The following is an 11,515-nucleotide window of genomic DNA, read 5'->3' as shown; positions in this document are numbered from 1 at the left end:
AAGGAGTGCCGGGTGCTCTCCGCAAGCTCATCCTCCTCCTCCTCCTCTTCCCCATCCGCAGAATCCTCAGGTGTAGCTGATGAGATTATCCCCGCCTCGGAATCCACGGTCAGAGGTGGGGTAGTGGTGGCGGCCCCCCCAGAACTGCATGCAGCTCGGCGTAGAAGCAGCATGTCTGCGGCTCTGACCCGGAGCGACCATTTGCATCCTTTGTTTTTTGATAGGCTTGTCTGAGCTCCTTGACTTTCACGTGGCACTGATCTGAGTCCCTATTGTGGCCTCTCTCCATCATGCCCTTGAAGATTTTTTCAAAAGTTTTGGCATTTCGTTTTTTCGAAGTTCTGCTAGCACTGAATCCTCTCCCCATATAATGATCAGATCCAGTACCTCCCGTACAGTCCATGCTGGTGCTCTTTTTCGATTATCGGCCCGCATGGTTACCTGTGCTGATGAGCTATCTGTGGTCACCTGTGCTCTCCACGCTGGGCAAACAGGAAATAAAATTCAAATGTTCGCGGGGCTTTTCCTGTCTACCTGGCCAGTGCATCCGAGTTCAGATTGCTGTCCAGAGCGGTCACAATGGTGCACTGTGGGATAGCTCCCTGAGGCCAATACCATCGAATTGTGGCCACACTAACCCTAATTCGAAATGACAATATCAATTTTGGCGCTACTCGTCGGGGGTGGAGTACAGAAATCAATTTTAAGAGCCCTTTATTTCGAAATAAATGCCTTTGTTGTGTGGACGGGTGCAGGGTTAATTCGATTTAACGCTGCTAAATCCGAATTAAAGTCATAGTGTAGATCAGGCCTAAGAGAAGCTGTAGAAGATTTAAAGTTCCTTCAGTGGATAGTTTCAATTATCCTTTCTGAAGGATCTTTTTGGGGAAAAAACCCACTCACAGCAGGAAATGGCGTCTTTTCCAGGGATGCCACTGCTGCATTAACTATAGAGAAGATGAAGAAGAAATCTCTGGGTTGTACTATAATGCAGAATTTCTGGACTTGCTGAGTAAGCCTTTCCTATTGTTGGGTGTTTCCCATTCTTCCCTAATGATGTCCTTGAATGAGGAATTTCAGGGAGACAACTTGATTTTGGATAGAAGATTTAGCTTGCTTGTCTTCTTTCTCTGGTAGCCACTTCTTTCCTCCTCATAACGACAAACATATCTATGGGCTTGTCTACATTACTGGCTTCGAGGGGCAATGATCAATCCAGCAGGGGTCGATTTATCACGTCTAGTCTCGACATGATAAATTGACCGCCGAGCGCTCTCCCGTCGACTCAAGTACTCCACCAGGGCAAGAGGCGCAGGCAGAGTCGATGGGGGAGCGTCAGCTGTTGACTGACCACAGTGAAGACACTGCGGTAAGTAGATTTAAGTACGTCGACTTCAGCTATGTTATTCACATAGCTGACATTGCATAACTTAGATCGATTCCCCCCCCCCCCAGTATAGACCAGGCCTAAGACCAAGAACCTTTCCAAATTCTCTAGTTAGGGATTATGCTATGAAGCTGAGTTCCCCTACTATGGAGTTCCCCTACTATGGAGATAGGCTGAAACTCATGGCTTTTTTGTCTTTTACTTTATTTTTGCTTTTAGAAGATGGATTTTCATCATCAGAGGATCTGTTCCTTTTCTTACAGACCTGTCTCCCCACACCTCTCCTGTGACTTAAGGTTCATGGGGCTATGGGGGAAATGGAGCAGATGGGGGAAGAAGGCAGCTTGTTGCCCCCCTACTCATTATCCTCCAATATGTAATTAAAGAGGTAATGTTAAGAGTGCAAATCCTCCTTTTGTTAAGGAGATTCAGATAAGCAGGCCAGACTCCTTGCCTAGTGATTCAATTGCCTACTTATGCAGGGAGCTTCTTTTTTTTTTTTTTTTTTAATGGATTGGGCTGGAGGTTGGGGAATTTTTGGATTCAGCATTGAAGAATCTCTGTTTGGTGAGGAGGGTCCAGTGTGCTCAATCCATGGTATTGAAGACGACTGACCTTGCTTTGCTGAGGTTTCTTTGGAGGAATCTTGGCCTGTGCATAGGGAGTGAAAGGCCCCAATATGGCCATCTAGACTTTTGTGCCCCCTTCTCCTGGTAAGAAAGGGTCCACAGATTTTGAACAGCTATGGCATAGCTCTTCTGTAGCTTCTGAGAGCACCAGGAAACAAAGCCTCAGGAAATTTTGTGGCACCTTAGAGACTAACAAATTTATTAGAGCATAAGCTTTCGTGGGCTACAGCCCACTTCTTCAGATGCATATAGAGTGAAACATATATTAAAGAGATACATATACACACATACAGAGAGCATGAACAGGTGGGAGTTGTCTTACCAACTTTGAGAGGCCAATATATGCATCCGAAGAAGTGGGCTGTAGCCCACGAAAGCTTATGCTCTAATAAATTTGTTAGTCTCTAAGGGGCCACAAGTACTCCTGTTCTTTTTGCGGATACAGACTAACACGGCTGCTACTCCGAAATCAGGAAATTTTGATTCCCAAGACACTAGGATAGGCTAGGAAAAGATTTTGCTTACTGATGTCTCTAAATAAGCTTTAAAAGCCAGGATGGTAAAAACACTGAACTGCCACTCTATTTATACTACACACACAGAGAATCTAGCTGCATGCCTAGAAGGGGACAGGACCCATCTTCAGAGCCCATGGATAAGTCTGAATGGCCTCTGATATTTGCAGGAAAAGAAAGACAAACCCAAATATCTTGGACTGAAAGAGAAGTCATAATCCAGGAAAACGTTATTCGAAAAGTTTTTTATAATCTTAAAATTTGTACTACAGTTTAATTGTTCTAACATATCACCTATATTTAGTCAGGAAAATTGTCTAGCACCTTGCAATGTTGACACAGCCAAAAAAGTTCACGTAGCTACATTTACAAGTTTGCAGTACCAACATTTACAGTGACTCTCAGAAACCTGCAGTTTTTAGTGTTCTGATCTCCTGGTGATTTCTTAATTTCTATTAAGCATTAAATTGAATTACTATCTATTTATTTCTTTATACATCTCATGCTCACTATCACCAATAAACTCGTTAAAATAATTCCAGAATACCTGCTAAGATGAAGTAGAATTTTGTCTCCATGGATATAATGTAATGATACTGAGGAGGAACTATATCCAATTATAGTTTATTTCTGTCCAGTCACATTTTGCTTTTAGTAATAAAAAGCTAAACTGTGGCCTATCCTGTGTGCCAGTACACCGGAGTAACAGTGTGTTGTAATATTTGGGCCTCCAAATTTACCTTAATTATGATGAGCTCAACTGTGAGAAACGAGTTAAAGTTTATAAAATATCACAATAACGTGTAACTAGAAATGTTGATGGGAAAAGGTAAAAAGGGAGACAGAAAGACTAAATTAGTCGAAACAAAAAAGGCCTACTTTCAAGCCTGGGTTAAAATCATGCCTAGTAAACTAGAGAAATGTGGAACCAGAAATCAATGGACCAAAACTGATGTGCCAAAGATTAGCTTAATTGATGAACAAAATAAGAAGGGGATGGGGTTATTCCACTCATCACTCCCTTTTGAGGTTTTTAAAAAGAAAAGACTTGGGGGGAAAAATTAGCAGAAGATAACTGCTGGCTGGGAGATGAGTGGACAAGAAAGGAGCATCATGGTTGCCACCCTACTGTCTCCTGGGACCCCAGGATCCAGTGTGTCATTGTTGGGCCTTTGTCATCCTAAGCCCAAGTGATGTCCTGACCAGAGTGGATCAGAGAGAGAGAGATCCAGATGACACTGCCATCTCCACCTTTACTGGCTCCGGCTAAATCCCAATCACCACCTGGGATGTGACACTGTCTTATCCCCTGTATCCCCCAGTATGTCCTTTTTCTCCTCCACTTTATCTCTTCTCTTTCCTATCCCTCACCTTTTGCCTTCTGTCTAATAACAACCCGTTTTATCTGGCCACAACACTGATGTAATCCTGTGACAAGAGAGGCAACTAAAAGCAATGCCTTAAACCAGGGGTGGGCAAACTATGGCCTGCGGGCCACATCTGGCCTGTCAGACCATTTAATCCAGCCCTCAGCTCTAGCCGGGGATTGGGGTTGGGGGCTTGCCCCGCTCTGTGCGGCTCCCAGGAAGCAGCCGGCATGACCCCCCTCCAGCTCCTACGTAGAATGCGGAGGCGTGGCCAGGTGTCTTTGCATGCTGCCCTGTCCACATGTGCTGCCCTCGCAGTTCCCATTGGCCATAGTTCCCGGCCAATGGGAGCTGCAGGGGTTGCGCCTGCAGATGGGGTGGCACGCAGAGCCACCTGGCCGTGCCTCGGAGCCGGAGGGTGGACATGCTTCCGGGAGCTGCTTGCAGTAAGCACTGCCTGGAGCCTGCACCCCTGAGACGCCCACCCTCCGTGCCCCAATCCCCTGCCACAGCCCTGATCTCGCTCCCACCCTCTGAATCCCTCAATCCCAGCCCAGAGCCTGCACCCCCAGCCAGAGCCCTCACCACCCCCAGTGCCCCAAACAGCCTGCCCCATCCCTGATCCCACTCCCGCCTTCCAAACCCCTCTGTACCAGTCTGGAGCCCACTCCTACACCCCAAACGCCTCATCCCCAGCCTCGCCCCAGAACCTGCACCCCCAGGCGGAGCCCTCACAGCCCTCCCCCATACCACAACCCCCTGCCCCAGCCCTGATCCCCCTCCCTCCCTCCAAACCCCTCGGTCCCAGCCTGGAACCCCCTCCTGCACCCCAAACCCCTCATCCCCAGCCCCCCCACCCGCACCCCAACCCGGAGCCCCCTCCCACACCCTGAACTCCTCATTTCTTGCCCCAACCCCAGCCGGAACCCTCACCCCCGCTTTCACCCCTACCCCCCAATTTCGTGAGCATTCATGGCCCGCCATACAATTTCCACACCCCAATGTGACCCTCAGTCCAAAAAGTTTGCCCACCCGTGCCCTAAACAGCCCTATACTGGTACAAGTTTGCCAGGTCTCGGAGTGGCTATTAAGACCAAATGCGATGCCTGTATTTTCCAGCAGTGAGGTTACAAGTGACTCAACATGAAAGACAGAAGTTGCATTTTCTCTAGTTGCTGTTCTTTTCTCTCCCTTTTTGTGTGTTTGTCTCATTTTGTTTTCTCGGGTTCAGAATTTTACAACAGCAACAGGTTCAGAATTTTACAAAAGCAACAATGACAGCTCCTCCAGTCCAGCTCATTCTTTTCTCCACAAAAAAAAAACAGGGATTATTATTAAGGCTGTCAAGCAATTAAAAAAATTAACTGCAATGTTAAACAATAATAAAATACCATTTACACCTCTACCCCGATATAACGCAACCCGATATAACACGAATTCGGAAATAACGCAGTAAAGCAGTGCTCCGGGGGGGCGGGGCTGCCTACTCCGGTGGATCAAAGCAAGTTCGATATAATGCGGCTTCACCTATAATGCGGTAAGATTTTTTGGCTCCCAAGGACAGCGTTATATCGAGGTAGAGGTGTATTTACATATTTTTGGATATTTTCTACATTTTCAAATATGTTGATTTCAATTACAACACAGATTACAAAGTGTACATACAGTGCTCACTTTATATTTATTTTTGATTACAAATATTTGCACTGTAAAAAACAAAAGAAATGGTATTTTTCAATTAACCTAACACAAGTACTGTGCTGCAATCTCTTTATTATGAAAGATAAACTTGCAGGTGTAGAATTATGTGCAGAAAAAACCTGCATGAAGTACAAAAAAATAACTGGATTCAAAATAAAAGAATGTCAAACTTTAGAGTCTACAAGTCCACTCAGTCCTAATTCTTGTTCAGCCAATTGTGCAGACAAACAAATCTGTTTACATTTGCAGGAGATAATGCTGACTGCTTCTTATTTACAATGTCATGTGAAAGTGAGAACAGGCGTTCACATGGCACTGTTGTAGCCAGCATCGCAAGATAATTACATGCCAGATGTGCTAAAGATTCATATGTACCTTCATGCTTCAAGCACCATTCCAGAGGACATGCATCCATGCTGGTGATGGGTTCTGCTCAATAACAATACAAAGCAGTGCGGACCAATGCATGTTCATTTTCATCATCTGAATCAGATGCCACCAGCAGAAGGTTGATTTTCTTTTATGGTGGTTTGGGTTCTGTAGTTTCCGCATCGGAGTGTTGCTCTTTTAAGATTTCTGAAAGCATGCTCTACACCTTGTCCCTCTCAAATTTTGGAAGGCAGTTCAGATTCTTAAACTTTGGGTCGAGTGATATAGCTATCTTTAGAAATCTCACATTAGTATCTTTGTGTTTTGTCAAATCTGTAGAGAAACTGTTCTTAAAATGTGCTGGGTCATCATCTGAGACTGCCATAACATGAAATATATGGCAGAATGCGGGTAAAACAGAGCAGAAGACATACAATTCTCCCCCAAGGAGTTCAGTCACAAATTTAATTAAGGCATTATTTTTTTAAAGTGTGTCATCATCATGGAAGCATGTCCTCTGGAATGATGGCCAAAGCATGAAGGGGCATATGAATGTTTAGCATATCTGGCACATAAATACCTTGCAATGCCGGCTACAAAAGTGCCATGTGAACGCCTGTTCTCACTTTCTGGTAATATTGTAAATAAGAAGTGGGCAGCATTATCCCCCATAAATGTAAACAAACTTGTTTGTCTTAGCGATTGGCTGAACAAGAAGTAGGACTGAGTGGACCTGTAGGCTCTAAAGTTTCACATTTTTTTGTTTTTAAGTGCAGTTATGTAACAAAAAAAATTCTACATTTGTAAGTTGCACTTTCACAATAAAGAGATTGTAGTACAGTACTTGTCTGAGGTGAATTGAAAAATACTATTTCTTTTGTTTATCATTTTTTACAGTGCAAATATTTGTAATAAAAATAATATAAAGTGAGCACTGTACACTTTGTATTCTGTGTTGTAATTGAAATCAATATATTTGAAAATGTAGAAAAATATCCAAAAATATTTAATAAATTTCAATTTGTACTCTGTGGTTTAAGGAGTCAGGTCAGGCTATACCTGATACCTCATCAAACCCACTGCCTTGTGGGTGGCCTGGGAGGATATAAGGCTAAGGGAGCAACCCCTGACAGAAAAACTCCACTGCCTTGTGGGTGAATTAGGGAGTATGTAAGGCTATGATAATAAATTCAGACAGAAAATCTGGAGTGGAGCCCTAAAGGTGATCAGGTACTAATATTTTACCTACAAAAGCAGATACATTAATAAAAAGTCTAGCACATTGCATAATATTATCTGCATTTACAATGCTATAGTAATTGAAGGATTAACAGAAGAGATTAAAAAATTAACTTACCTCACACTGATTATTCAGTTTTGTAGATGTAATATCCAATTGTTGGTACTGTTCTTTCAGTTTAGAAAATTCAGCTTCTAATCGTGTTTGTTCTAGTTTAGAATTGTTCAATAAGCTTTTCAAATTCTTATGGTCAGTTTGAAGAACTTCATTCTCTCTCAAAAGTTGATTGTATGTATGATTTAGCCTGTAATTAAAAAATGTCATATAAGAATATTATAGATAAAAATATACATATTTTAATCAGAATTTTGTTTCAAGCATGTAACTTCCGCCCCACCAGGAAGTGGAGGAAGCGCCTGTGACCCTCGAAAAGATGTATGTGGAAATACGCATCCTGGAGGTCCAGGGCTGCGAACCAATCCCCCGGGTCTAGGGATGGAATAATAGAGGCCAGGGAAACCATACGGAACTTGTAATGGACCATAAACTGGTTGAGGATCTGCAGGTCGAGGATGGGCCTGAGCCCACCTTTTGCCTTCGGGATCAGGAAATACCGGGAGTAAAAACCTCTACCCTGAAATTCCTGAGGTACCTTCTCCACCGCACCTAGGGTAAGAAGGCGCGTCACCTCCTGGTCTAGGCCCCCCAGGGGACTCCAGGGGCCGGGGGTGGTGGTGGGGGGGGCCGAAGCGAAGCGAACTGCAACATGTAGCCCTTGGAAATGGTGCTGAGGACCCACTGGTCCAACGTTATACGGGACCATTGCACTCGGAAGGTAGATAAATGGTTGCAGAATACAAACTTTATTAACTGGGGGGCTTCCCTGGCAAAAGGCCTGGTGGCCCCCCTCAAAGAGTCAAAAGCGCCTCTTCCCCTGCCTCTTGCCCTTGGCGGGCCCAGGTCGCGGGGACCTACATCTCTGCTCCCTCGGCCTCTTAGGCGGGGGGGGGGTCATATCTGCCTCTAGCCGGAGGAACTGAGGTCTGTGGTCTGGGTTTGTCCTTAGCTGGTGGGACATATAGGCCCAGAGTTAGCAGGGTGGTGCGGAAGTCCTTCATCACGTGCAGAGGGGTGTCTGTCTGATCCACAAACAGGGCCTTCCCGTCAAAAGGCAAATCCTGCATGAGGGAGTGGGACTCCGTGGATAGTCCTGGCAGCGAGAGCCACGATGCCCTGCGCATCGCCAACAGCTGAGGCCATCGAACGGGCTGCTGTATCTGCCGCTTCCGAAGCCGCTTGGAGGGCCGCTTTTGCCGCCACCGCGCCTTCATTGACCAAAGCTCTGAACTCCTCCTTCTCCTTTTCGAACTTTGGCAGAGACCCCCACAAGTTAAAATCATACCGGCTCAGGAAGACTTGGTGATTTGCCACCCTGAGCTGGAAGCTCGCCGATGAATAAACCTTCCTGCCGAAGGTATCCAGTCTCCTGGCGTCTTTATCCTTGGGGGTGGCGCGGGTTGGCCATGCCTCTCTCGGTGGTTTACAGACTCCATCACCAGAGAGTTGGGTGCCAGGTGGGAGTACAAATATTCGTGCCCCTTTGCTGGCACAAAGTACTTTCTCTCCGCCTTTTTAGAAATAGGTGCCAAGGACGCCGGGGTTTGCCAAAGTGAAGTCAAGATATTGGCCACCGCTTGGTGGAGAGGTAGGGCCACACGGCCCAGTGCCGAGGAGGACAACATGTTGAACAAAGTGTCCGACGGCTCCTCCATCTCCTCAGCCTGGAGCTGGAGATTCGAGGTGACCCGCCTAAGGAGCTCCTAGTGAGCCTTAAAATCTTCCTGCAAGGTGGGTGGTGGTGCCGCAATGGATTCCTCTGGTGATGGTGAGGGGACCGGATCTGCCCCCAGGCCATCGGGCGGTACCGGTGGTTCAACCCCCAAGTCCGAGCCCGGGTGCGGTGCTGGTGTCTCGGTGCCACTTGACTTTTCCCAGTGCCGAGGTGGCCACTGAACGGGGTCTCGCCGGTGCCGGTAGTGGGGCCAAGGTGCCTACTGACACCACTGCCCTTGCCAGGGTGTCCCTTGCCAGTGCCCCACCTGGGGACCTAGTGGAGCCGCTTGATCGTGCGGGACGGCGCGGCCCGGGGATGGGCAGCTGGGTGCTGAAGCTGAAGTCGCTGAAGAGTGCACGGTGCCATACGAGCAACGGGAGCATCCACGGCCGTGTCAGTGCTGGCCTCGAGATTTAGATCTCGACCAAGAAGACCTATACCTGTCAAAGGTACTGCTTCCAGATTTCCCCCGGCGACCATGGCTATGACGCGAATGACACCTGTCGGAGCAAACACTCGAATCTGAGCGTCGGTGCCGATGGTGTTGAGACCTGCTCCTGTAACACCGATAGGAAGAGGAGCATCGACGCATCTTGTTTCGGTGCCTGCAACCCCTCCGAGTAGTGGAGGACCCTCGGGACTCCCTCTCAGGCGAATCGGCCAATGGAGTGGAAGTCTGACGCGGGCTACGAGATGGCCTTGCAGAACGGGTAGGCACCTCATCCTCGGAGCGGGGGCTATACTGGACCGGGGAGGGTTGATGAGTTCCCAGCAGTGGCTTCCCTCAGGAGCGAGGGCCCGTCTCAGGCAGCACACCCGGCACCGGAAGGGCGAGGATGTCACGCGCTGCCTATGCTGCCTCAGGCGTCAACGGTATTCTCACCGCAGGAGAGGCACGCGCGGATGGGACCGGACTACTCTGCTCAGCGCGAGGCGGAGGTCTGGATCCCGAGGGGAATCGTGGGCTGCCCAACTTGGGTGCGGCCTTATCCCTGTCCTTCTCTTGGCGCCGCTGAGTCTTCCCTTGCTTCTTAGCAAGGGGAGCGGTGCCAACTGGTTGATGGGGCGTTGCTCTGCATCGACGATGCGCCCGGCACCAAGCCGGGTGCCGGGGCCAATGCCAACTCCATTAGTAGGGCCTGGAGATGGATATCCCTTTCACGTTTTGTTCTTGGTTTGAACGATCTGCAAATTTTACAACGCTCACTTACGTGAGTCTCGCCTAGACAGCGAAGACACTGAGTGTGTGGGTCGCTTCTGGGCATAGAACTGCGACAGGAATCGCACGACTTGAAGCCTGGGGCACGGAGCATGCCCCGAGCCAGGCAACTAACTAGAGAATCAGACTACTAAGAAGAGTTATACTACTAAAGCTAGAAGCACTACAGCAGAGCTGGAGCACGAAGTTCCGACTACCTTCACTGGCGGCAAGAAGGAACTGAGGGTGGGGGGAGTGCGCAGCTCCCCTTATAGCACGATATAGAGGCGCCACTCCAGGGGTCGCAGTGGTGCTGCCCCACTACGGGTACTGCTAAGGGAAAAACTTCCGGCACCAGTGCACATGGCGAGCACCACACCTATTGTGGAATACACAGGAGCAATCACCCGAAGAAGAACCATAGTTAGGATCCAATTCTGGTCTCAAGTAAAGGACAATAAAAGCAAAGCAGAGATTTACAGTAGTACACTAGATCCTGTTTAACTGTGGAACCAGACCAAAAAAAGAAGGAAACTGGCTGCACGGGAGAGCGAGACATTCCATTATTTGGAGTAGAAGCCATGTGTAGTAGGTGGGATCCTTCACTCTTTAGAGGAGTCTGACCTAAGCCCAAAGAAGGTTCAAGAGTGGTGAGAAAATGAGGCAGGGAAATATGTATGTATTTTTACTGTTTTGGACAGATCTGTAAATTTCTTGTACTAGCTAAAGTAAAGAACAATTGTTTAGGAAACCTATAAAGTCTGTGTGTCTATTTGCTTTTAACTATCACATGTCCTCAAAGAGGTGAGCACCTATAAAGTTGTAGCTCTGGAAAGAGTGTGCTTAAGTTACTGGGGAGGCTGAGTGGATCAGTACTGGTCCAGGAAGCCTATGACAACTGGGGCCTCGTTTCCATGAAGAGATAAAAGTCAGTCTGTGCACAGGAAGCGTAGTCCAAAAACCTACTCAGATCAAGGGAAATTTCAGGGTACACACACCCAGTTTGTACAGCTCAAAACACAGCAGCCCGATGTGCATCCAGCTAGGGGGAGCTCTACCAGGGTTGTACAACAACTACGTTTTGCAAGTTGGGGAGGAAATCATTAAAAATCCTCTCATTTCACAGGGTTAGACTGTGACTTGGACTACATGCCCGTGCAGAGGAGACATACCATATGCAATAATATACTGTATATACAAAGGCATATCCTATATGCAATGATACAAAATATTACACATGAGCAAATTAACTTAGTTATGGTTACTGTGGGAAAT

General features: G+C 47.3%; 1 protein-coding gene across 2 annotated transcripts in view; it reads right to left on the bottom strand.

Moving 5' to 3' along the window:
- CCDC88A (coiled-coil domain containing 88A) overlaps positions 1–11,515 on the bottom strand; it is a gene marked incomplete in the record, with an annotated part of 358,950 nt that overhangs the window by 65,485 nt on the left and 281,950 nt on the right. For both annotated transcript variants that reach the window (XM_034764306.1, XM_034764307.1), the window contains 1 exon segment: positions 7,326–7,512. In XM_034764306.1, the coding sequence (XP_034620197.1) occupies positions 7,326–7,512 (187 nt within the window).

The sequence above is a fragment of the Trachemys scripta genome, chromosome 3 (assembly GCF_013100865.1).
Source record: "Trachemys scripta elegans isolate TJP31775 chromosome 3, CAS_Tse_1.0, whole genome shotgun sequence".
Taxonomy (NCBI): Eukaryota; Metazoa; Chordata; order Testudines; family Emydidae; genus Trachemys; species Trachemys scripta.
This window is presented reverse-complemented; position numbering and strand designations above follow the sequence as displayed.